Here is a 25,426-nt window from a genome sequence, read left to right as displayed (position 1 = left end):
CCGAGAACCGTATCCTACCGGAAAACTTGACTATTCAAAAATGATGCACCTGTTCAAGAGACTCGTCGCCCGTGACGATGAAAAAAGCAACGATGATAGACTTACTCCGGCCATGATCGATCTTTTGATCGCTCTTCTAGTTCTCGTCCTAGTCGGTATCGCCCTGGTTGGTGCCCTTCTTGTTTTGCGCCGCAAGCGCCAAAATCGGAAACGATCTGAACTCCCGGTCCATAACGGTCAGTGCACGACTCATCATCGCAGCCTCACGATTTCTGCGCCGCCATATGCCAAGACCGAGTCCGTTCTTGTCTACGATGAGAAGAAGAGACTCATGGAGAACTCGTCAAGCCCCCCACCCAGCCCAGTCCCAGAGATCCGCATTACGTTCCCCGAGGAAGAGGATGAATCTGGAAAGCGCAAATCTGGACGCATGGTGGTTGTAAGAATTAGTGATGCTGGTGGTGTTGGACTAGAGCCATGCCATGACGAACTGCCACCATATCAGTCCAGTGATGCGGAGCGTTTCCAGTCCTTGGACATTGAGCGCATGGGCGGGCTCAAGGAAAAAGAGGATGTAAAAAGATGGTCTTAAACGAACCGTTGATAACTAGATACCAGCGGCCGTCTATTCTATCCGTGATACCCCTTTCAAACCTCTTACTCTTCGACGATCTCAAAAGGCATGACGACATCCCGGCGAAGATTTTTTTCCGTTTCTTACATATCGCCACTTGCGTTTCGTTGTAACTTTCTGACTTGCACATACGCGGACTGATACCTCCCGTCTGACCACTGCACTCCTAATATTCGGTGATTCGGTGTTTCACTCTTGTCCTGCTGGGCAATATTCGCCTGACTCACCCAAAGACGGAACTAAAGGCATACCTTAGCTGAATTGTGTATAGCAAAGGGCTGTTGGTTCATTTTAGATTTCTTTTCTTCACTCGCCCCTTTTCTTTCATCTACATTCATTTTTGTTAAGGCGTTCATTTCTCGTGCTTGGTCACTTTAATCCTTTCACCCTGCCACGTTACTAGGGTTGGAAAGACGTTACGCACCTGTTTGTTGGATTTTTTTTCAATTTCATTCTCCTTCAGGGGCTTTTTCTTTTCTTTTCCCCCACTGACCTTTTTGTCTTTTCAACGGTCTATTCTGCTATCCTATCACCATCGTCCCTACAATTCTCGGGTTGCCTTTCAGGTGTCTTACAGCTGGATAATGTATGTAACTAGTCTGACAATGTATTGTACGACCCCTTTTGTGTGGGCCTCAATGGATGCGTTCATTTATTCAAATTGCGAGGTGCCCGTCCTTGCTCTATGATATTCCAATGATTTGCCGCCAGGTGGCCCTCAGTCATACTAGATATGCGCACCAAATCGCTACTTGTACACTATGGGAACTATAGAATTACCGCAACCAGTAAACAGTTGTCCCAATTCGGATGTGCCCCACCAACCTTCAGGGTTCTGGATGTTCCGAACCGTGCCGACCAATAGTAGTGAGGGATTTCTCAAATTGGCGTCCCGAAAGCGCCGATTGCCCGACGTCACGGGGGGAAAGATTTGGGATGTGCGAAAGGGCTCGTTGCATAGTGCGCGTCCTTACCCCGAGTCTCACCTCTCGGGCTTTTGAGAAGGCAACTTGGACTTTCTACTTATTCGTGCTCATGTTACATCTCCGCGATTGAGTCTTTGTGGTAATCATGCCTGCTCAGTGATTCACCACGAGGCCGTCCACAGCTTTGAAAATTTTGGACCGAAAGAAAGACGACTAAGGGATAGCCACACCTTCCCCACTCCCTTTTCAATTTCAATGTGTCCAGTTTCAATTTCTAAAATTCTTTGACACCCCTATCTTGCATCAGCTCCTGCGTGAGCAAACGTCAAACCTACCGACTTGTTCACCCGCAGCGAGCGGTTGCGCTGCCGTGAAAGGCGACTCACTTCCTGGTCGCTTTAGATGAATACGGCCTCGACAGACTCGGCGACCTCCTACCCGTGATGGCATCCGGAATAAGTCTGGGGTCGAGATTCGATAGACCCGACCCCAATGGCTTGCAGACTACCGCGTCGCCCTCACGGCTTTCGGAACGCAACGATACGCAGAAAGCCCCGGTACCGAAGGCACTGACAGGGAGGCACTCCCGACCAGGGAAAGGGAGCAATGGGCAAGAGAGTGTCGATGATGGCTTGGAACGGGAATTCAAACTCAGGCACTTGGGTTCCCTGGGTGTGCTTGGCTGGATACTGTGAGCTTGCCTCTCCATGGTCGCAAGCGTTGTTTCATTTTAGAGCTGAAAATTCTAATTCGAATTAATGAACTACAGGTTTCTCCATATTGTGGGAATATTTTTCTTTACTAAGGGGTTTTTGCTAACTCGGATGGTCTTGGAGAACAAGTCGTCTTGCGATGTACTTCCGTTCGGAGATGTATCCTCGCATCCTGCAGTCGGCAAGAAAACCGAAGGATGTTGGCACCAGAGGTCATTCGAGAAGGCCATTGTGATTATCGTAGATGCTCTGCGGTACGATTTTACCGTCCCATTCGCATCAACAGCGGAGGGTGAAACTTCCCAATTGTTCCACGATAATATACCCGTCTTGTACGAGACCGCCGTCAATACTCCAGAAAACGCTTTCTTATTGCCTTTCATTGCGGATCCGCCCACCACGACGCTGCAGCGCCTCAAGGGGTTGACAACTGGGACCCTGCCGACTTTTATAGACGCAGGCTCTAACTTCGCTGGAACGGCAATCGATGAGGACAACTTAGTTGCTCAGCTGCGTGCCGCAGGAAAGACTCTGGTTCACCTCGGCGATGATACCTGGCACAGTCTATTTCCTGACTACTTTGATCCCGAACTGACGCGGCCTTTCGATTCTTTCAACGTGTGGGATTTACACACTGTCGACAATGGGGTAAATGACCATTTGTTTCCCCTCTTACACCCGGAGAACGCCACAAAGTGGGATGTTATATTTGGGCATTACCTCGGTGTTGACCACGCCGGCCACCGTTATGGTCCCAATCATCCAGCCATGGGTGCAAAGTTGAGGCAAATGGATCAGGTCATCCGAGATCTCATCACAAACGTTGATGAAAACACACTGTTGGTTGTCATGGGTGACCATGGTATGGATTCGAAAGGCGATCATGGAGGTGAATCGAATGACGAAGTGGACGCTGCTCTATGGATGTATTCGAAGAGAAAGCTCTTTGGTCGCACCAGCCCTGATACTGCCGTGCCGCCGAAGACTGCGCGCGAGCGCTCTATCCCTCAGATCGACCTTGTGCCGACGCTGTCATTGCTTCTCGGGTTGCCAATCCCTTTTAACAACCTTGGATCACCAATCGAGGAGGCTTTCGCTGGACCCGGAGGACAGGACTGGAAGAATCTGGTTGCCGTCAATCGTTTGACATCTGCTCAAATTAAGAGGTATCAGCACGAGTACGCAATAACGCGAGGGGTTGATGATGGTCAAGAGTTCCGTTCGTTAAGCTTCTGGGAGACAGCGGAAGATGCCTGGCAGAGGTCCTCAAAGCGTGGCAAGTCAAACACCGAGGCCATGCGGTCGGTCTACCAGTCATATAGGGAATATCAGCGCCACACTCTCGATATATGTCGTGCGTTGTGGGCTAAATTCGATGTCCCGAGCATGCTACAGGGTGTTGGAATACTCGTCGCGGGCCTTGTACTGTTGGTGTTTTATGCTCGTGGTATTCGATCGGACCGCACAGAGCTCACAAAACCGCTCCTTTCTATTGTTGGAGTAGGATCGGGTTTGGGTGCTGTGGTTGGTGGTGGTTTGACATTCAGTGGTGTTGCGGATATGCCAATAACAGAGTCATCCGCTTTGTGGGCTGCCGTTGGGAGCATACTTGGCGCCTCACGGGTGATTTTCGTGAAGCCTGGCCATTTGAGCTTGCCCGTCCCCAACTCGTTGTGGGGCTGGCTCGCTGTCATGTTCACCGTGACTCAATCGGTTGGTTTTGCCTCCAACTCCTACACCATCTGGGAGGATGAGATTCTATTATTCTTCCTTTCCACTTTTGGTGTCGTCGCTGGCGCATCTTCCATGCGTCAAAAGTCGACGGCCGACAGGGTCTTGGGAGTCTATCACTCAATACTATTCGTCATCTTAGGAAGAGTAGCATCGTTCTCTCGCCTCTGCCGTGAGGAGCAAATGCCGTTCTGTCGTTCCACCTATTACGCATCCGCAACATCCTCTACATCTGCCCCGTGGCAACTCGCCATTCCTTTTCTCGTGACACTCATTCTACCCGCAGTTGTAAAGTCATTCTACGCCGGGTCGAAGTCTTACGAAGGAGTTGCTACTCTGTGGGTTGGGTATGGCTTTCGGCTAGGGTTGTTTTTGACTTCCATCTTCTGGATGCTTGAAGGCGCGGATGATGGTGAATGGTTCTCTTTGAGCAAGGAAACATTGAAGTCGATTCGAGTATTTCTCGCTCAGCTTGTTCTTGGTCTCGCCTTTGCTGCTGGTACAACAGCGTTCATATACTCGAAGCCCTGTGTTAGCATCAGCGTCACACAAGGCACTGCTGACTCCGAGAGTAAAAACAAGTCTACTTCCTCCCCATCGCAGCCGGGAAGAACAACCGTTACTATTCTGGGCTTCGGCAACATCTATGGGACCCGGTTCTTCCTCCTTGTCGTCAATTTTTGCTTGGCCATTGCTCTAATGCAGAAACCCATGGGCCTGGGTACCATTGGTCTCCTGCTGTGGCAAATCTTATCTTTGCTTGAAATCCTTGACACGAATGCACTGGTTTTGGGTAATTCAGCGATTGGACCAATTGTTCTGGCTCTTCTCGGTTCCTTCTACTATTTCAAGACAGGCCATCAAGCAGTTTTGAGCAGCATACAGTGGGAGACTGCCTTTATACCTCTATCCTCAATCAAATACCCTTGGTCTCCGATCCTAGTGACTCTGAACACTTTTGGTCCACAAATTCTCACAGCCGTTGCTGTTCCTCTCACCGTTCTCTGGAAGCGGCCTTTGCAGCTTCATGACCAGTCAAGGTCTACCCCGTCGAAGCCCAACAACCCTGCTACTAAGATCCTCTCAGACGTAGTGCAGGCGGCTTGCACTTATATACTCTATTTCGCCACCATCAACCTCGCAACCACGATTTGGGCCGGCCATTTGCGTCGCCACCTCATGCTCTACCGCATTTTCTGCCCTCGCTTCATGATGGGCGCCGCCGTCCTAGGCATTGTGGACATTGTCCTCATTTTATTCTCCGTGGCTGGCGTCCGCTGGAGCATGATGAGTGTGGGTGAAATCTTCGGATGGTAGATGGTGCAAGAGACTTAAGCACCGTGTCTTGCATTGAGGAAGGGCGCTCTGAGAAAGGAAGAGACGAAACAAAAGCAAAATAATCTCCCAACCACAAAACTCTCACAGACGACCTCGTCTCGCATATATCACACTATATCATGCTGTCCTCGCCGAATCCCGAGGTTGACACTAGATCGACCTCTTGCGAGGACCTTGTTCCTTGTATGTATTAATCATTCAGTTATGTATATTCTTTTGACATGGGGGATGATTAAATAAGACTGGAGGGGGTTTTGCCGTTCTACTTATGTATTTTTGATTCCTAATAATGAACGATGTACTGATATATTGACCGAAACAAAAAATTGATAGAATGACGTTCGAATAATTGTATATGTATTATACGGTTGTATTGTATTGTACTTGTTGTATGGGCGTACCGTGAATCAAGCACGTTCTAGAGGAAGGTAACAACAGTACTCGAGACCAGACAGTGATTCACTGAATGATGTAGATGGTAGCGTCGATATACCTATGTTATCAATCCCTAATGGACTACCAGAAAGAAACAGTTTCGTGTTCTTAAATTCGTCATTCCGAACTCTTTGCTACAGTACATGAGTGCCAACAACAATCGAAACTCTATCAAGAACTTTTTTTCCCGCTGCCAGTAGCTGCTAGTGCTTGTTTTCGTTGAATCCATAGCACAGCATTCTTTTTTCCATCACCATACGTAGCCTTGGGGGAAGTACAATAGAATCATACTGGACCCAGTACCCAAGAGAATCACACCGGTGAATGGTTGAGATTGAGAGGGGATGGTAACAAAACGAGATAACTTTTTTTTAGCACAGAAAGACGAAGGGGGTATTGACACAGGCTGAATAACTGGAAATGTACATTAATCCATCATGGTAAAGAAGTCATAAATGAGAATATAGGTAGAGTGTCATGGCGGTGGTCCTTTCCTCTTTTTTTTTCCCCCTACCCTTTACTTCCGTTCATCCTACACTGAAGATTGCCAGATCAGGAACTCCATGTAGTACTCTAACCTCAAAGTAGACAGTGAGAGTTCTTTTCACCGTCCCCATCGAGAGAAATCCAAGTTTTGGAGGATGTTGGCATCCGCAGACGCATTCCAGTCGGTAGCAAAATCTGACTGTGCAGGGGTACTACGTGATGGCAGTTCTTCGGAGAATATGTTAGCCTTCGTGTTGCGGCGTTGGCCGGGATAAGCTCCCTCTGCGGCATCAGAAGTCTGAGTCTGAGAACCTAAAGCTCGTTCCCGAAGTCTTTTGATCTCCCGTAACCGGTTTCGCCAAGAGGAAATATGCTCGCCTCCTTGGCTATTCCAGACTAGCGAAAATACTGACGCGTTTAAGGCAAGAAAGCGTACAAAGGCAGCCAGATTCTTTCCGGAAATTATCTTGGGCGCAGCAGCAGGTGAGATCTCGGGAAAGCCAGGTTTGCTCATTACCTGGACGTGGTAAAAGAGCTTCTCGTAGCCCTCCGGGTCCATGTTTGCAGGCTCAACCCCATTCGCGATACGGCACACAGGACTAATAACGATATTCACAAAATTGAACTGTGATGGAATTGTATCAAAGTTGAACGGAATATTTGACCGATTGAAAATGATGTTGACAAAATCATTTCCTATGTGGCGTTTTTTGTTGATGCAGGAAGGGTCGTTGTCGAAATTGGTAGGCATCATTGTCACTACGTGGTACACGATTTCCGTGACTCGGTCACGCCAGGCGTAGGTAGATTCCCCATCGATATCGGGGTGCAACCCCTGTGTATTGAATTGAGCACCTCTGAGGGGAACCTTCGTTCCAAGTCTTGACAGAAAGTACTCATAGTCGGGGCTACCACTAGTGTTGGAAAGAATATCTGCCTCGGTCATCTGACGATCATCAATGTAGATGACGCCGATCTTGTGTCCATCCACGATATCATTTCGGTCGAAGGTACTGAGTGCCCGACGGGTGATGTCATCCTCGGGCAGGGGAACTGGCTGCATTGCGGTCGGTGTAGGAAAAGCCGTAGTTGTTAGCTGAAGCATGACGTGACTGGGAAGGACAGCAGTGCGCATGCCATCACCATGCAGATGAGCATCAGGTGTTGGAGGAACCTGATGTGGAAGGACAGGAGCAGTCCGTTGCTGGTACATGGCATACGTAGTTCCTGATGCCTGCCTCTTCGTGATTTGAGTTAGGCCGGACACACCAGCTATTTCCACAGTGACTATGCTCATGCCCACCACCCATGACTTCTTTGATACAGGGCCATCCGCCGGACTTGGGGGGAATGTTGCATATGGAATAGTCTCGCCTAAATCGGTAAAAGCAACCCTTTGCATCAAGTCAAGAAAAACTTGACTCTGTTCTTCGACCATTTCTTTTCCGTGTTCATCCCTGAATATAAGCCTGCTAGTGATCCAATTGACATGCTTGGCCCGGTCTTGTAATTTTAACGATAAGAACCAAAACACCATAACGTGGTGCGTTAGGGTATAAATATATCTTGACATTCCGTCTTGAAGAGATGGGTCCGACATTTCAGCAGGAAGAGCAGCAGTCTCTCGCACGCCACTTCCGAGTTTCGCGGACATCTGAGGGTTCCGATTTGTTGACTCGGAAGCTTTGAAGCGCTGTTCTCGAGAAGTCTGTAGAAAGCGAATGCAGATGCCGAAGACAGTACGGATCTCCTCTTCGCGCAAATTGACATAAACGTCAGGTAATCGTGCGAGTAATGCAAGGAATTCCAGAATATGTACTGCAAGGTTGGCCAATGTGATCACTTTCGACATCTTGTCAAGGATCCCGTTCAATGATTTTGTCACAGAGAGAGGGATTTCATGACAGCAGACGGAAAGGGCGTGAATGCATCCACGAGAAGTACCTCCCCAGGATCCAATAATGCCCATCATAAACGAACGCACAAGTTCGTCTTCTTCGCTTTTAGCGAAGAATTCATGATAGCCAATTAGTACGCACAAGGTGTCGAATATATATCCCGCCACATCGGTCTTTTTCACGCCAGTCGACGCCGGGGGTTCACGGAAGGAATCGTTCTTGACCTGATCACACAGTATACTACGCAACAGCTTGACTTGAGGAACTGCGTTACTAAAGAAATCCTTGTTGCGAAGCTGTGGTGCGAGATGAGTTAGAACATAGCTGTAAATCTCCCAGTTGGTATCGCGATGCAACAGCGAGATGACAGTTTCTAACCACATGTTGGCTTTTAATGCAACCTTCTGCGCTGGATCCGATTCTAGATGATGGGATGTGTCGGATGTCGTATAAGCATATACAAACGGACTCGATTCATCGGGTGGCTGTTCAGGAAGTACCTGGGAGGACGTATGTGTCCAGGCTGGTGGCGTCAACTTCGACGCACGTAGAGGGATACCTGTATTTCGCCCAGAAGACTTTGAGGAAATACTAGCATTGTCTTTCGTTGATAGTTTACCCGAAATCGATGTCCTCTGGTTATCATTATCTGCACTGTATTCTCCTGTGTGGTCGTCAACAGTAGTGTGCGGCTTGGGGCCGGAATCAGCATTTCGAGCAGAAACATTCATCAAGAAGTCATTCTCAGAGACAGAGAGGACTGCGATAGAGCCTGAAGAGTCGCAGCGGAGCCTAAATAGCACCTTGAGCACTGTTAAGCGAGAGTCTACTGGTCTCTCCGAGGCCTGAGCTATCTTCAGAAGCGCCTCGAAAACCAAAATTGCTTTGCTCGCCGACAAGTTCAAACAACGGAGAAACACCTTGACCAAGCCAACAGAGCAAACGTTGGCTAGAGATGACTCCAACATGCTGCCAGGCAAGGGAGAATGCGGGGAGGCTAATGTTGGTGACTCCGCGCCATGTGGTCCATCTTTGCTCAGATCCTTACTCATCGGAGAACCCAGAGTGTCTACTAATAAAACGAAGGAAGTTTCATCATCAACAAGGATAGAAGTGTCGACAACAAACGATACGAGTGACTCGAGGAACAAGATATCATCCTCATCAGAGAAGTTTTCCAGCATGGAATTAAGAAGCCCGTGCGCTCGAAATTGGGACAGATTCTCGTAGTTCGTGAAAGCCTCATTTACCGTATCCAAAGCTAGGATGCGAATTTCTGATGGTTTAGTGCGAGATCGAACGAAACAGCGGATCAACCTCTGACAATGCCGTACCCAGTCAGGGTTCTCAGGGAAACAAAGCCTTTCACCCCTCATTGTATTCAAGATAAGCTCAGCCTGGGGAGGCTCTACATGTTGACAGACATTCATCAGGAAACGCGTGGCTTCCAGTCTTTGCTGTCTGTTCATGCGCTCCCAAACAGTCTCTAAAGCAGAGGCGATTTGAATAATGTTGGCTAAAATGCTGGCCCTTGTATCGTCCAACACACTGGCTCTTGGGTAAGATAGCTGCGAACTGGAGCTTGAGGCTGAACAGTCTCCGGATTCGTCAACAGCTCTGAGCGAACATGAGACAATTATGTTGATAAAAATCGACCAATCTCTTTCTAGAGCCACGTGCGAAAACTCGCCCTCAAGAGCATTCAGACACAGATCTAGAACGTCTGCTTCCAGCCTGCCGTCGTCCTTCTTTAGGACAACTAGTAGAGAGTCCATCAACTGCTCAAACTGAAGCCGAGGCATACCATCCTGACCATACGCGCGGATAAGATCAGTGAATACATGTACCGTACCACGCAGGATGTTCAGGTTTCGCCCTTGCTCTTCGGAAGATCCAAGTAAAAACCCGTAGAGACTATTCACCATTTCATCCTGCCTCCTTGACCTTGCGAGATTACGCACGGTCCGTGACGTGGGGCCAGACAGCGACTTGACCGAGGCATAGATATTGCATAGAACCTCTAGCAATGGAACGAAGCTTTCATCCGGGACATCTGAATAGAGAATTATAGCCTCAAACACAGCCAAAGAGTTTTTGATGTCAGCTGCAACGCTTGTCTTCTTGCAGATAATAAAGAGTTGATCAAGCAACGATCGAACCTCTTCGCTATTTGGGGGTTTCCTCTGTAACGTGATTAAGTCAACAGCAAACTGCAGCAAGTCATCTAGGATTGCATCATCATAGGCGAGTCCATTAGCTTTCGCGATCTTGGCTTTTCTCGCTTTTAGTCGAGCGGTTGAAATCAGGTCATAGAGCGGAACCACACATGACGAGATGATTGGAATAATGGAAGAAGAAGAAGCGAACTCTAACTTCCTTCCATGATCAGAAAGAGAAATCAACGAGATCACACGCGCAGGCACTACGTCGGCCTCCGAGGGACATGATATCAACTCAAAGACCGCTCTTCTTGCTGTTGGAGATAGGTCTTGGCGCGCTGCGATAGCTTCCATTAATAGCGAGCCACTTCTCCGGGCTTCAGGAGAGGTCGCATGATGAATCAAATACGAGCCAGCCTCCCACAGAGCTAGAGTTTGCTCGGAAGTAAACCAGTGAAGCGACTTTGCCACATGCTCTGCCTCGTCGATCGCATGAGCTAGGTTTTGTTTCTGCGCCAGGTTCCTTATAGACGTCTCGAAATCTGGCGCACCAGAAGCGTCTGAAGAGCTGGAAACAACACTGCCGCGATGCATTGATTCAAGCCCAAGAGCAATCCAGCTATTCCTATGTCCATCCGACGCTTGCGACAATGTATCACTGTTCTCTCTCCCTAAAATTGGCGAAAGCGATTTTGAACGGGCAACGCCTAATGATCTGAAAACGTCTGCGAAACTAGATGTTGCGTGTTTGTAATTGGAAGGTGATGAAGCATCGTCAGAAGACATACGTCCTAGCGGACGGGAGTATGGATATGAGCCAAAGTCAACCGATTTTATACCTGAAGATCCACGAATTAGCAAAAGCAAGAACCTGACCGGAGTTCATGCTTTAAAAGATCCAGCTGATCAACCCCAACTGTAACATCACTTTGAATATACAAGGCGGAGGTTTACGTACCATTGACAGATCACATGAAGATGTTCACAACATCAGGAGACCTGGTAGGAACATGAAGCTCGACCCAGATAAGTCGGATAGCCGGAGGTTGAAATGGTCCGTGAATTAATTGAAGAAGCACAATTCTATACCAAGCTAGGATCCCTGAGTGAAGTAGGAACAGGCACAACGTTTCAGATTCAAGTCAAAGAAACATTCTTAAAAAGACATCGAAGCGAACAGAATTAGTGATAGTAGGTTATCTCCAGAACGAAAGTGTGCCAAGACCACCTTTCCCCTCCAAGCATCCATGATGATGATCTGGCGGAGGTTCGGATATGGTTAATCCGTGGAATCACCTGATGGGCAGAATCACCCCGCGGACATTTGCTCACCGCCTGGAAACTGCAAAGCAACCCGCCAAACAAACTGCCCGTCCTGGAATCAAGCTCACGGCTTTTTTTCCTAGAGTGTTCACATAAAGGTGGTTTCTGAGGATTCTGCCCACATTACGATATCTCCCTCCCTTGCACATTAAATTTAATTCTCTTTCACTCTCATACGACCTCGCTGGCTACAACTTCGGTACTACACATACATATCCCCGCTTCAATATGGCTGACAACCTTGGAGCTGTTGCGCAGCTTCTAGAAGCAAGCTTGGACCCAAGGCAAAATAAGCAAGGTAAGCCCAGAATATTCTCATGCTGTTCTTACCTTATGGACACCCAATGGCTGATCTTATTAGCCGAACTTGCTCTGCGCCAGGAAGAACAAAAGCCGGGCTATTCCTTGCAGCTCCTTCAGATCACGGCGTCCGGCTCCTATCCCTACAATACCCGTCTGGCTAGTGCACTTTGCTTCAAGAATTTTATCAAGCGAAACTACACAGACGAGGATGGAAACTACAAGCTCCAACTCGATGAGGTGACGACTATAAAGCAGGAACTGATCAGCCTGATGATCTCGGTTCCTGCAGGCATACAGTCCCAGCTGGGAGAAGCTGTGAGCGTGATCGCCGATAGTGACTTCTGGGAGCGATGGGATACTCTAGTGGATGTAAGCTTTAATTGCACAAAAAGCAGTTGCATGTTTTCCTCATTGACACTCGCAGGATCTCGTTTCAAGGCTCCAACCGAAAAACCCTGCAGTCAACAACGGTGTCCTACAAGTTGCCCATTCTATCTTCAAGCGATGGAGGCCTTTGTTCCGATCTGATGATCTCTATAGAGAGATTAATCACGTTCTGGATAAATTCGGAAACCCTTTCTTGGCTCTCTTTGAGGTATGACCATTGGAATCGCACTTCTGTTCGTTTGAGCGGGCTCATGCGAAATATTAACGGCATCTACTTATACTTATCCTCTTATACAGGGCCTCGACTCGTATCTCGAAGAGAACAAGACCAACAAGGACAACCTTGTCCAGGGATTCACGCAGTTCAACTTGATGATCAAACTTCTGTACGATCTTTCTTGCCACGACCTTCCTCCGATGTTCGAAGAGCAAATTTCAGGGATAGCTACTCTTCTCCTCAAGTACCTCACGTACGACAACCAACTGCTTCATACCGATGATGACACCGAGGCTGGTCAATTAGAATTCGCGCGGGCTGGAATCTTTGAAGTCCTCACACTCTGGGTACAAAAGTATATTGATGAGTTCAAGCCTCATGTCGAACAGTTTGTGGGTAGTTCTTGGAGCTTCTTGGCTACAATCGGCCAAGAAACAAAGTACGACATTTTGGTCAGCAGGGCACTCCAGTTCCTCACTTCAATTGCGGGTATGCCTGAACAGGCCGCCTTTTTCCAAGATGAGAACACTTTAAGCCAAGTTATTGAAAAGGTCATTCTGCCAAATGTGAGTCTGCGTGAGTCAGACGAGGAGTTATTTGAGGATGAACCCATCGAGTTTATCAGACGAGACCTTGAAGGATCAGATAGCGAGACAAGACGACGTGCTGCCACCGATTTTCTGAGGAAATTGGCCGAGAAATTCGAAAGCTCCGTAACAAAGGTTGTTCTGCATTACACTGAAGGCCACCTTGCTCAATACACCAGCGATCCGGCTTCCAACTGGAAGGCTAAGGATACTGCAACTTACCTCTTCTCTGCCATTGCAGCAAAGGGCGTTGCTACCACTAGCCACGGAGTGACTGCGACTAATTCGTTGGTCAGCATCACTGATTACCTTCAGAAACATCTTGCTGCAGATCTAGTCGCTGGGGATGGTGTTAATCCCATTCTTAAAGTTGACGCAATCAAATACTTGTATACTTTCAGGAGCATCATCACTAAAGAGCAATGGCAAGAAGTGCTTCCTTTAGTAGTGAATCACCTGGGCTCTTCGAATTATGTTGTCTACAGTTATGCAGCAATTGCTGTTGAGAGAGCACTCTACCTTACAGATAACCAGGGTCAGCCAATCATTGCGCCCAACACAATCACACCTTTGGCCAAGGATTTGTTAGAGCACATCTTTGCGTTGATCCAGAAAGATCCAGCCCCCGAGAAAGTGCAGGAGAACGAGTTTTTGATGAAATGTGCTATGCGAGTACTTATTGTTATTAAGGAGGGCGTAGTGCCCCATACAGACTCTGTTCTACAAAATTTGATTAACATCACCGAGGTCATCAGCAGGAACCCGAGCAACCCAAGATTCTATTACTTCCACTTTGAAGCTCTCGGTGCCTTTATCAGGTACGTCGATTCCGAAAGCTCGCCTAGCACTATTCATCTACTGACCAGCATAGATTTGCTGCCCCGGCGAATCCTGATAAGCTGGAGCAAGCTTTATATCCCCCCTTCGCCGGAGTACTCCAAGGTGATGTGCAAGGTAAGGATGGTTATAACTCGGTGGCCACTTGGTTCTTGAGTACTGATGTATGTTTAGAATTCATGCCCTACATATTCCAGCTCTTTGCGGCACTACTCGAAGCAAATCCTTCCGGATCGCTGCCAAACTACTACCAGAATTTGGTTGCCCCTATCCTCATGCCTGTCATGTGGGAGTCGAAGGGCAATATTCCTGCGCTCGTACGACTCCTTTCGTCCATCATTGCCCGCGGTTCTCAATACGTCCTGGAGAACCAACAGCTTTCGAATGTCTTGGGTATCTTCCAAAAACTGCTTTCCACTAAGGCGAACGAGAGTTATGGCTTTGACTTGTTAGAGTCCGTTGTCGCGAATTTCCCTCCGTAAGTTTAACTGCCATAAGGGCTCGACTTCTTCAGGTTCATTAACACTATCATAGAAACGCGTTGGAGCAGTATTTTATCTCAATCATGCAAGTCATTCTTACTCGCCTCCAGAATTCGAAGACAGAAAATCTCACTGGCAGATTTGTCCGATTCTACCACTTCATTTCTGCCCACGATGAGAAGGGTTATAGCGCCGATTTCTTCATTCAAGTCACAGATAAAGTGCAGCCTGAGTATGTAAACCCCGAGAAAGTTGTTTTTGGATCTCTTCACCATACTGACTCTATAAAGCCTGTTCACTCCGATCTATCTGAACATAATTCTCCCTGATACGCAGAAGCTTGCTCGTCCGCTGGATCGCAAAACTGCAGTGCTGTCATTCACCAAGACGCTGGCCAATTCAGATGCGTTTGCGAACCGGTACAAGAAGGGATGGGGCTTCACATGTGAGGCCTTGCTCAAGCTTCTTGAGCTTCCTCCCCTCCCAGCGAGCAAGGACGACATCATCGTTGAACATGATGTTGAAGACATGGCATTCGGTGTGGGGTTCACGGCTCTGAACACCGTGCGACCACAGACCAAGGACCCATGGCCGGAGACCGGGGCTGACCTTAAGGCTTGGGTTGGCCAATACCTGAAGGAAGCCGACAAGAAGTATAACGGACGGGTCTCTGGGTTTGCACAGGAGCGTCTGAGCAACGATGCCAAGACAGTCCTCGGCAGCTACATCGCCTGAGGAAGAGCAACAAGTCTCAAGCAGTGTCTGAGAAGTTATTGTTATCCTGCCCTAGGGTAGTCGTACCGGCGGTATCATAAACCGGGACAACTAGCCTTGATATCTCGAGTAAAAGAGAGAATTTTTAAAAAGAAAAAAAAAGAAAACGAAAAAAAGACCGAACATGCCTTTACGAACTGTTATTAGATGATACAAAAATGTCCCTCGCCCTTTTACATGCGAGTTTATTCTTTACAATGCCGTCCTGTTGACTGTGAACATCGAATTTCACATTGTAGACCAACGATGAGTAGAAAGATCTGACATAGGAAGGATACCTATCGGGCTATGGACCATGCCGTCATGATTTGGATAGATCATTTGCCATGCGTCTGGCTGGCCGGGACTGTCGTTGACGACTCATCCCCGACCGGCTCCTGATGGCCTTCACCATCACGGTCCTCCTGCTCTTGCACTTCTTCGTGACCATTTCCAAATTCGCGATACTTTCTCCGGCTCTTCTTCACCTTACTAGCCTTCTTCTTCCGAGCACGATCCGCTTTGATCGCAGCGCGGCTCTGGTCTCCTTTCTCTAACTGCTCCACTTTGTCAGCGAGAAGTTGTCGCGCGATCTTCTCATTCTGGGAACGGGAGCGAGTGGCTTGTGATTTCACCACGAGACCGGTAGGTTTGTGAATGAGTTGAACGGCAGAGTTGGTTTTATTCTACCGATTGCGATTAGCCAACGCCAATCTGAAAGAGACATTGAGTCAATGCGTACAATCTTCTGACCTCCAGGGCCAGTGCCCTTGAGATATGATATGGTCAGATCGGCATCGTGAAGTTTCAACCGAGGCGGTAATGGCTTATTGGTAAGGTGGAAAGTAGTTGTAAAGCATCTAAGCGAGGCGATTGGTTGGGTATATGGCAGGAGATTACGCGGGATGAGGTTTCGCAGTAGCATGGTTCATGATGACTACTGTTTTTGGCATCTGCGAGAGGTTATATTACCATGTTACAATTCCATACACTTTGAGGAATTTCGGCTTCGCATCTCTCCGTAACCGCCGCGAATCTGCATAACGACTAGTCCTATTATGATTTAGGGTGATATCAGCTGAGACAGGATACGAGATACGAGTACGAGTACGTACTACTTGTAATGCCTCAGGCAGTAATTGCTATACCACGGCGGGGTATTATTGGACCGAATCCCGAAAGGGCGATTGATCACGGACAAAGAAAATGGGATATCCTCAGCTTAGGAACTCTTCTCATAACATTGACTACTGCCGTTATTACAATTCGTCCCTGTTCCTCGTACAATCGTCATATCTGACGAACCTACTGATGGATTAACCTGAATGATGTGCAGGATCTTAGAAAATGCGCCAAGCGTAGGGTGACGTACGCCTGGGTGGGTTTCTAAGGGTTTGACTCTGACAATCAGAGAGGCAATTGAGAACGTTCTTTTCTTTTTCTTTTCTTGTTGTTGACAGAATGGTCTATGTGTTGACAATCAAGTAAGGTTCACAGCTCTCAGAAACCAAGAAACAGCAATTCATTTGTGACCTATTGGGAACATTCGCTATTTGTCTGTTTGACTTTCGAGTACTTTTTTCTTTTTTTGATTATCCGTATCTTCATGTGGTGTAAGATGGTCTAGACAGACAAGTCGATTCAATGCTCTGGACCCTGAAGTGGAGCCCTCAATTTCAGATGCCACCAATGCACGGATTGTGGCTCAGTCGGTGGATTTCCCCCCAATGTGAAACACCGTTCGGAATCGAGGAAACTAAAAGAGAAACTTTGTTGGCCCAAGCTATTCTTAGTCAAAAAGGACCTTCATAAATTCATATTCAGTCAAGTTCCAGTGAATAAAGGATTGAATGCAACTTGACATACAGATTAACATCCATTTTGTTGTCGCCCCCGCATTGATAGTCTTTTTATTCGCTATTCGACCAATTTAGCTTCTGTACACCGGCAGGGCACTTTTGTCGATCAACCCTGCACCCGTTCTTGTTCTTGTTCTTTTTCTATTTTCCCCTTCTCTGCAATCTTACATTTTTCAACTCTGCTGTCCCAAGGATAATTATAGTCCTGGATGCCTGGTAACCATCATCTTCCCAACCAATTGCTTCTCACCGGCAACACTAAAATACCACGTGGTTACTTCCTCAATTCAACCTGACCCTCACTTCCCGTCCCCCGGACTTTTTTTTTTTTCTTTTGTTGAAAAGGAGTGTCCGTACTTTCAGGGGCAAATTTGATCAAGAAAGCGCCCGTAACCTCCAGCTTCTCTGAAGTGGCACCTTTTCCCCCCCCTTCAATCCCTTCGTCGCAGACAACGAATATTGCATTGCGATCATGACATTCTTTCTCTGGATCCCAGCCTCTTTCGCCCGTTGGATTCGGTTGAAAATATATCAATATGAGGTGACTTTTGCTGTATATATGCTCACCCCAACCGAAAAGTTCATCTTTAGTATGCTCACTCGGGAGAAAAAGGCCATTGGAGAACGAAAGAATCACGTTAACAGACTAAACAGATTCCCTCCTTCTTACTCTGATTTCAATGATCATCACCGCGATTTATGTCTACCTCCCCGACCACATCAGATCCATCTACGGCCACCTCTACTATTACTGGGCTGGCGAACGTCCCTTCATATCCTCCGCCTTGCCCGCGATCAGCTCGGTATTCCGCGAGGCCGGCACTCAGACACTAGAGGTCATGTACGAGACAGCAAAAAATAATGCTGCTGCTGCCACCGATACAATCCGCGAACTATAAGTTTCTTGGCTACTGGCAATGGCGGGCAACCCTTTCCTTCTTCCCTTCTCCTGGCTCGGCCGCGGCGGATCTTGGCTATCTGGTTTCTGTGTTACTCAGGCGTGATACCGTCGGCGCCATCGCTTGCGTGGTGCGCTTATCAAGATACCTTTGAATAATTTCTACCTTTCCACCTCTTACGCATTTCTGGTCCTTGAGCATGGATTGAGGTGTCAGCTTAGCAGCACTGCCTGCGATGCTTGGACGCATCTGTTCCATGTTGGCGTTGTGATGTTGTTCATACGGAGTTTGAGCGATATGTTCCTGAGCAGGCCGGCGCATCCTAGGAGTTCTTGTGTTCTTTCTTCGCTCTTGCTGCTTTTTGGCCTTCAGGGTTCTGAACACTCATAGCAGCGAAGTCTCGATAATTACTGTTACGATGAAATACCCTTAACAGCGAAGTCAGCTTTATTCTTTCCCCCAACATACCATCGCTATGGAAATTATCACTCTTTACCCCAAGTCGCCCCCCATCATAATAGTTTTGTAAGCGCCTGTTTACTTGGTATTATTCGACACCAGGCCTGTCACCACTATTCACAACCATCAACTGATACTAGGACACAGCCCTGCAGAGCAGTGAGAAAAATGATGTCTCAACGAAAGAATGTACAGGCGAAATAAAACTCGTAACAAGAACAAGATGCCCATTTTAGAACCGAATTTCAACTCCCAATATGCCCAGAGAAGAGTGTTAAACAAGAACAACGTAAAAAGTAGTACACGTGCAACTGCCACATGGTGACTCCCCAAACTTTTTATCAGACTCCCATGCCCCGCGTAATGGCAGTGCTTCCTTTCGTATAGACCCAGACCCCCATTACCTTGGACCTACGCAGTCACAAGACTTTCCGGTAAACCCGAGTCCATAATACTCATATATTTCACTCCGCGTTCTGTGCCTGACTCTCAACCTGCATTTGAGCTTCAGCCTGCGCCTGGGCCTCTCGTTGGCGCTTCTCTCTCCTAATAGCATCCACCATGCGCATTCGCGCTAGTTCCTTATCAATCTCTTCCTTCTCGAGGGGGATCTTATGCGATTGCTCGGTAGTAGGCCAGAACCCGGGGACACTGAAGCGGTCGTCGAGGTTTGTTCCGAAATAATACATCCATCCGATCGGGAAAAGAACGTACATGCCGAACTGAAACGGTCAGAGTCAAGCTCCAGGGATAGCGCACGACTGAGTTGTTTTGAATAAATACCTTGAAAACCTCGAGGTTTCCACCTCGTAATCTTTGAAGAATGTTGGACATAGTGAGGCGCGGTGTTCAGATGCAGTGGAGGGGTGAGAGACGAAAAAATACTGAGCAAACCCTTGATTTTACCCGTGAATTCTCGTTGCTTGCGTTTCCCCTTCTTCTAACAGGGTGTCAAGTTTAGGGCGATGCCAGGGGAAGTGCGCAAATGATTTGTATAAAGATCGGTAATGAACCAACGAATGACCGAACATACGATATGCATTACAGAGCCTCCGGCTTGCCGATGATCACCTATGCAAACTAAGCAAACTTACCACGTGCCACTCACCTGACCTAGATCACCTGACTAGCTGATAAGCCTCGGCTGCATACGTTCGGCCCGTCGGCCTCCCCGCAATTATGAGCGGCAGTATAGCCGTCAAATTGGCAGGGATATCGACATCCGGGGAATCGCTGGTCGATTACCTCCGTGCCGAGCGATATTCCCCCTCATATTCACTTTTTACCTGACATAGATTGGATATATAATTAGAAGCCGATAAAGAAGCCATCCCCACACGACCGTCAAACTATCTATCGAACATTCTCTTGACGGAAACTAATAAATCTAGCCCTGATCCACTTTCTACTATTGATTCACCATATAATCGTTCAGTCATCCATAGACACAATGGCAACCGAAGACCTTGTCAAGCTTACTTACCAAGACCGAATTGCAATCATCACATTCAACAGACCGGAGAAGCTCAATGCCCTCAACCAAGACCTCTATTACCTACTTGGGGAACGTCTTCGGGAAATCGACAAGCGCGAGGACATCTTCATCACCATCCTGACCGGCAAAGGACGATTCTTCTCAGCGTAAGCACCATATCCTACATAAAGCAAGCTAGGACCCAATCGGGCTAACACCATGCAGCGGAGCAGATGTTACATCGACCCGTCCAAGCGGCGACCTGAGCAGCAATGTCCGCCGCGAGCTCACGCGGTCCTTTGTCGTCAACAACATCGACATCACGAACACCGTGGCCCACCACTCCAAGATCCTGGTAGCTGCTTTGAACGGCCCTGCGGTCGGTCTTTCCGCTGCACTGGTCGCCATGGCCGACTTCATCTACGCCACGCCGCATACCTTCCTGCTCACCCCGTTCTCCTCTCTTGGTCTTGTCGCCGAGGGTGGCTCTTCGCGCGCTCTTGTCGAGCGCCTTGGCATCTCTAAGGCTAATGAGGCCCTCATCATGAGCAAGAAGATTACCTGTGAGGAGCTTGTGGCGACTGGGTTCGTGAACAAGGTTATCTCTGCGCCGTCGGGCAGGAAGGATGATTCGGATGGTTTCCTGGAGAAGGTCCTTGAGGAAGTTGAGGATCGTCTTGGCACTCACCTGAGCCAGTCTAGTCTCCTGGGGATTAAGGAGTTGATCCGCAGACCAGAGCGGGAGATTCTGGACCGTCAGAATTACCTTGAGGTGTTTGCTGGGTTGCAGAGGTTCCTGAAAGGTATACCCCAGGAGGAGTTCCGGCGGTTGGCTTCGGGAGAGAAGAAGCATAAGCTGTAGTGGGTCCAATATCTATGGATGATTTGAGATGTCTGTCGCATCCTGTAAAAGGACTCGGAGGTGTTTAGATATACTTTTCCACGTTAAGAATATGTCATGAGTTATTGACTGGGATGATTGACTACAGTGGAAGTAGCTTTACTTGGTTACCAGTAGGCCAAACCTATGATATTCTAAAGATGATGTGTTCATTAGAAAATATATTCCCCGTTGCTTTTCCCTACCCGTTAGCTCATGAACGCCGTCCAATCCCCGATTACTCCGTTGCAATAAAGCTGGGAAGCTTATCATTGTCCACCATCACTATCCGTATCCGACTCTTGTGCCTGCTTGGCTAGAATATCCTGCCATTTGCCCAAAAACTCACTCATACCACCTGGGCCTGAGATCGAGGCATCGACGACCTCCTTTGGCAGCTTGTGAGCAGAATATTGTGGTGTGGTAAATGCATAAGCTTCCGGATCATCACGCTTCACGAGACGGAACTCGGGGAAGAAAGGGGAGTCCTCGTCCACATCATCGGCGGACTCATCCTCCGTATCGGACGATTCAGAACCTTCAGCGGCTCCCACTACACCAGTGACAGTGTTCCCATTGAGTGACAGTCGGACGAACTGCTCTTCGGCGCCATCCTCTTCCTGGATTCCGATTGGGTCTTTCATGTTCAAGATCTCAAGCCAGCTGAACAACAACGGATCGGTCCTCACAGCCCATGGGTTGATGTCAATGAGCCAAACTCGCTGATGCGGAGGAGGAATGTACACGTCGAAGACAAAGCTAGGATCAGGGAATGTATCCTTCAGTTTCTCATCGAAGAATGCTTGAATCCGAGATCTAAGGGTCTCGCGCAAAGGAAAGAGGAAATCAAAGTGGTTTTGGTCCCGCTGACAAATACAGAGAAGCACGCGATCGCGCACAAAGCACCGAAACTCAAGGGAGGGGTTGAAGTTGACGTATTTGCGAAGCACGAGATGGTATGGAACGTCGGGGGTGGTCGTCGAATCCGGCATATCCGGGACACAATCATCGAAGGGAAGCTCCAGGTCATGGCTGATAAAGTCACTGCTCTTCAAGAGGAGGTAGATGTCGTTTGGTGTGCGGCATTGCATATCGTTTGTCGCAGCCATCCAGGTTGCATCTTTGGGGGCACTCCAATTCAACTTCGGGGTTATGATACCTCCAAGCTCGGAGATTGTTGTCTTGATCTGGGTGTGAATTTCTTCCCATTCGGTCGATGGGTCTGGCTGTTCGTCGGCCTCGTCATCGGAATACGTGTCTAGGTTGTCGTCGTCTGTGGGCGTCGCATTTTCGGGTGGCAACACAATACCGTCTGCGCGGAGATAGGAGATGAAGGGCACAGTCAAGGGGATAAGACGCGATTTCGGTGTAAGCGCACGGTAGCTGAGAGAATACTATGAGTACAGTGTATGGTTTACAAGTAGAAAACATACCGAGGTTGCCAGTCATGATAGGAACAGTGCAAGATGTGAGAGTGAGTGACTGGAGGAAAGGGGAGTCGCTGAGGCAGGTCTGTTGAAGCCTCCGCTGAAGCCGGCACCTCAGTGTCAGAATGAGGCATTATATCTGCGGCTGTTGTGATCTTCAATATGGTCAAAAATGTGTCTAGAAGTGGGGGGCAGAAAATGATAGGGAAGTTCATTCCGCGGGGTTTTATTTCACAGGATGAGTCAAATTACTTGCCTCTTACAGTATAGTCAATACCGATATGACAGAACATTTACAGATCCACGCAGTGAATTTCTGGAACAATCTCTCACAGGCCGCCTTTGGTCAGGTACGACTCGGGAGACTAAAACATGACCTACTCTCGGTAGGCGGTGTACCTCTCAAAGTGGCTTGTTCCAGAGATTACTCCGTACATTGCATGCCCCCGTATTCCTGCCACGTGCTGCCTCAGGCATATGCCATAAGCGTCATTATTGTCTGTGAAGCAACACGAAGTTGCGGCATTCCGCTCCGTCGGCCACTCTAGGCTTCGACCTGTTTCCTATTTCATAATGGCGTTAGACGGCCCAGATCCACAGAGCTTGAATTCATGGCAGGATGCATTCCAGTATCCAATTCCGACAGTGCGCCGTGTGGAACAGGAGCTCCGCCGGGACATTGCCAGCAATAAGGAGAAGCTCCGAGCTCTCGTTGGGTATGGCAGCAAATGCCAATCAGATCATATTCCAAAGCTAATTTATAGCGCGTATCCAGGACGAGATATCGAGAGCTTGTTGGAACCGCCGAAACGATCGTATCGATGAACCGCGAGATGCAGGAGGTGGATGCGACCCTAGCGGATATCGGACGAAGATGCAACCCACGATTAATGGAGAAGAAAGTTACCCATTTCAGTCAAATCAAGGGTGATGTTCACGACAAGGGTATATATTGTCGCGTACTTGAACCTCCACATGCTCAGGAGCTGACCAGGGTGTAGGCGCAACTAAACGAGCCGTTGGGGCCCAGCTTGCTTTACTTCATCGTTGTGAGACGGCTATATCTCGACTATTGAGGAGACGTGATTCTCTTCTTCTAGGAGCTAAGCTTGTGGTTGTTTCCCGACTTCTGCATAAAGCACTGTCCCAGCAAAAGACGGTGCCGCCATTTCTTGAAAGCCTACGGAATCAAATAGCTTCACTGAGGCAAACCCTTTTAAGAAGGGTCAACAAGTGCCTAGCCTCAGCTTCATCAACAGCGGATGATATTATTGAGGTCCTAGCTTCTTACTGCCTAGCTACGAGCTCCTCCTCCGAAGATGCTATTCGTCACTTTCATAGGGTACGAGAGGAAGTCATTGAGAGCCAGCTAGGGCTTGACGACCCATCAGGAGGGAACATTTTGAAGGCTTTGGGACTATATGTTAGTACACTTCAAATATCGAAGATCCTACTTTCCCGTCGACTATCAGATGTTCTCGGCAAGTTGAAAGCACACCCTATCTTGACTGATCCGGAAATTCACAATCTTGATGACCTTAACCTTGATGTTCTGGGACGCTGGGTCCCACCGGATGTGAGTAACTTCACACCGTGGATTAAATTGAGCGAGCTGTCCAAGTCCGGAGTGGAGAAAACACTGAAAAATTGGTCGAAGCAAGCCTTCGAGAAGTTTGTCCAAGGATGTCAGAAGAACTTGAAAAGCTGGCTGAACTTCGCAGAGTTGCTTTCGCTCCGTGAGAAGGTCATAGAATTCTGGCTTCGCTCCTGGGCTTCAACAATCACACATTCATCCCTTCAAGTGTTAGAAGGCGTTCGAGGGATCTTCAACAATCGTCTGGTGGAAATCTTATCTGATCAGGCTGGGTCATTGGCGGAGTTTGGCCAGGACGTCACATCTAAGATCTCTATTTGGGACAATACAGACCACGTAGCCTCTCAGTCACTTTGGGATCATGAACTGATAGTCTCCGATTACTCAAAAGGCGCCGACGCCTTCAAATCGGCCATTGCTGATAGACTCCTTGGCCGTGATGAAGAGGTCTCTAATATGTTAAGGGGATATCAGTCTTGGCTCACTTCAGTTGATAAGTCGAAACAGTCTATTGATGAACTACGGCAGATTCGATGGAATGACATCATCGAGGAGGGCGAGGATGAAGACTTTGACCTAGATATCACAGCGACATTAAACGAAGACGACCCTCGACTGCTACAGGATGCGCTTCAATCTGCTGTCAGGAAAGCCTTCGATGCTCTTCAATCTTCATTCGGCGATGCCTTCCAAGCCTTTGGAGACTCAAATCATAGTGGAAAGGCTGCATTCATTCTTAGACTCATCAGGCTTGTTCGGCGAGGCCTCCCCAACGAACTTATCGCCGATAAATTTACTTTCTCCAAAGATATTGTTCCTCAGCTGCAGAAAATGCTTGCCAATGAGGTGGTTACGCAGGCATCTCCGTTGAAATTGCTAGCCAAACCGGGTTCTCGGGTTCCAGGTCGAAGCCTTTGGGAAGGCGACCCTGAACTTCCAGTCCAGCCATCTCCCTCTACTTTCAAACTTCTACGTCGACTTGTGGGATCCATGGATCGTTGCGGCCCGGGGCTTTGGGATGTCACAACCGTTCAAGTACTTAAGCGAACCTTACAAGGAGGGCTCTCAAGTATTATCACCTCGGGTATCGAAATTCTGAGTTCTTGTGATAATTATGAAAGCAAAGAAAATACCGAGTCGGATGGCGGCCCCAGTGAACAGGAAGGTCAAAACGGTGATGATGATGAGCGGGTAAAGGGTGAAGACGTAAGCGAGTCACGAAATGTTCGTGATCTGAAACTTCAACTTTATTATGATACTGCCTATCTGAAGAATGCGTTGGCCGTGAAGGATTCTGGACAGGATCTATTGATGGACGTTCTAGAAAACCTTCGCAGCGATCTTGGATCTGCGGATAACGCTGCCAGGACCATGGAACATAATGCTGCTGAGTATTGGAAACGTACCCAGCTTTTGTTCGGGCTTTTAGCAATTGGTGGAGAGCAATAGGCTACCATATTTCTATTCCGAGATATAGAGAGGCAGATACTGCCAGAAGAAGTCCGTTTGTATATAGTATTGAAGAATGGATATCTGCTACGTACTCCGTAATATGCGATGCGGTAAGCAGCAGATACCTTAATGACGATAAGATGCGGCTGTGATACGCTAATCCCAGCCAGGTA

The 25,426-nt window shown here is 48.1% G+C and overlaps 10 protein-coding genes across 10 annotated transcripts; 6 read left to right on the top strand and 4 right to left on the bottom strand.

Moving 5' to 3' along the window:
- Positions 1-40: 40 nt before the first annotated feature.
- On the top strand, positions 41-592 carry F9C07_6186 (uncharacterized protein; the record flags this gene model as incomplete). The annotated part of the gene is made up of 1 exon (XM_041286406.1): positions 41-592. One exon carries the CDS (start codon positions 41-43, stop codon positions 590-592), a length of 552 nt encoding a protein of 183 aa, XP_041147703.1.
- Positions 593-2,003: 1,411 nt separating this feature from the next.
- Positions 2,004-5,321, top strand: F9C07_2234185 (glycosylphosphatidylinositol anchor synthesis protein; the record flags this gene model as incomplete). Its single annotated transcript, XM_041292936.2, has 2 exons — positions 2,004-2,251; positions 2,330-5,321. The coding sequence occupies 2 exons, from the start codon at positions 2,004-2,006 to the stop codon at positions 5,319-5,321; spliced, it is 3,240 nt and encodes a 1,079-aa protein (XP_041147702.2).
- A 530-nt stretch (positions 5,322-5,851) lies between these two features.
- On the bottom strand, positions 5,852-11,545 carry F9C07_1663780 (GTPase activating protein). Its single transcript, XM_041286404.2, has 2 exons — positions 11,279-11,545; positions 5,852-11,159 (listed from the first exon to the last, which is right to left on the bottom strand). Exon 2 carries the CDS (start codon positions 11,104-11,106, stop codon positions 6,382-6,384), a length of 4,725 nt encoding a protein of 1,574 aa, XP_041147701.1. The 5' UTR covers positions 11,107-11,159; positions 11,279-11,545; the 3' UTR covers positions 5,852-6,381.
- Positions 11,546-11,871: 326 nt separating this feature from the next.
- F9C07_6189 (putative chromosome segregation protein Cse1) lies at positions 11,872-15,317 on the top strand (the record flags this gene model as incomplete). Its single annotated transcript, XM_041292935.2, has 8 exons — positions 11,872-11,941; positions 12,005-12,315; positions 12,371-12,541; positions 12,631-13,955; positions 14,009-14,091; positions 14,149-14,452; positions 14,509-14,688; positions 14,747-15,317. 8 exons carry the CDS (start codon positions 11,872-11,874, stop codon positions 15,189-15,191), a joined length of 2,889 nt encoding a protein of 962 aa, XP_041147700.1. The 3' UTR covers positions 15,192-15,317.
- Positions 15,318-15,547: 230 nt separating this feature from the next.
- F9C07_6190 (peptidyl-tRNA hydrolase domain protein) lies at positions 15,548-16,134 on the bottom strand (the record flags this gene model as incomplete). Its single annotated transcript, XM_041292943.1, has 2 exons — positions 15,548-15,895; positions 15,952-16,134. 2 exons carry the CDS (start codon positions 16,132-16,134, stop codon positions 15,548-15,550), a joined length of 531 nt encoding a protein of 176 aa, XP_041147699.1.
- Positions 16,135-17,540: 1,406 nt separating this feature from the next.
- F9C07_6191 (uncharacterized protein) lies at positions 17,541-17,967 on the top strand (the record flags this gene model as incomplete). The annotated part of the gene is made up of 2 exons (XM_041292934.1): positions 17,541-17,658; positions 17,723-17,967. 2 exons carry the CDS (start codon positions 17,541-17,543, stop codon positions 17,965-17,967), a joined length of 363 nt encoding a protein of 120 aa, XP_041147698.1.
- Positions 17,968-18,890: 923 nt separating this feature from the next.
- Positions 18,891-19,260, bottom strand: F9C07_6192 (uncharacterized protein; the record flags this gene model as incomplete). Its single annotated transcript, XM_041292942.1, has 2 exons — positions 18,891-19,148; positions 19,210-19,260. The coding sequence occupies 2 exons, from the start codon at positions 19,258-19,260 to the stop codon at positions 18,891-18,893; spliced, it is 309 nt and encodes a 102-aa protein (XP_041147697.1).
- A 616-nt stretch (positions 19,261-19,876) lies between these two features.
- On the top strand, positions 19,877-20,762 carry F9C07_6193 (ClpP/crotonase-like domain-containing protein; the record flags this gene model as incomplete). Its single annotated transcript, XM_041292933.1, has 2 exons — positions 19,877-20,067; positions 20,126-20,762. The coding sequence occupies 2 exons, from the start codon at positions 19,877-19,879 to the stop codon at positions 20,760-20,762; spliced, it is 828 nt and encodes a 275-aa protein (XP_041147696.1).
- A 287-nt stretch (positions 20,763-21,049) lies between these two features.
- F9C07_6194 (D123-domain-containing protein) lies at positions 21,050-22,341 on the bottom strand (the record flags this gene model as incomplete). The annotated part of the gene is made up of 2 exons (XM_041292941.1): positions 21,050-22,163; positions 22,214-22,341. 2 exons carry the CDS (start codon positions 22,339-22,341, stop codon positions 21,050-21,052), a joined length of 1,242 nt encoding a protein of 413 aa, XP_041147695.1.
- Positions 22,342-22,780: 439 nt separating this feature from the next.
- On the top strand, positions 22,781-25,250 carry F9C07_6195 (uncharacterized protein; the record flags this gene model as incomplete). The annotated part of the gene is made up of 3 exons (XM_041292932.1): positions 22,781-22,923; positions 22,983-23,152; positions 23,209-25,250. The coding sequence occupies 3 exons, from the start codon at positions 22,781-22,783 to the stop codon at positions 25,248-25,250; spliced, it is 2,355 nt and encodes a 784-aa protein (XP_041147694.1).
- Positions 25,251-25,426: the final 176 nt, after the last annotated feature.

Source organism: Aspergillus flavus, chromosome 5 (genome assembly GCF_009017415.1).
Source record: "Aspergillus flavus chromosome 5, complete sequence".
NCBI classification, from domain to species: Eukaryota; Fungi; Ascomycota; class Eurotiomycetes; order Eurotiales; family Aspergillaceae; genus Aspergillus; species Aspergillus flavus.
The sequence above is the reverse complement of the archived record's forward strand: the minus strand, read 5'-3'. Positions and strand labels throughout refer to the sequence as shown.

What these genes read in the sequence shown, in the direction of transcription:
- F9C07_1663780 (XM_041286404.2), bottom strand. Translation starts at nt 11,106, where the DNA reads ATGTCTTCTGACGATGCTTCATCACCTTCCAATTACAAACACGCAACA.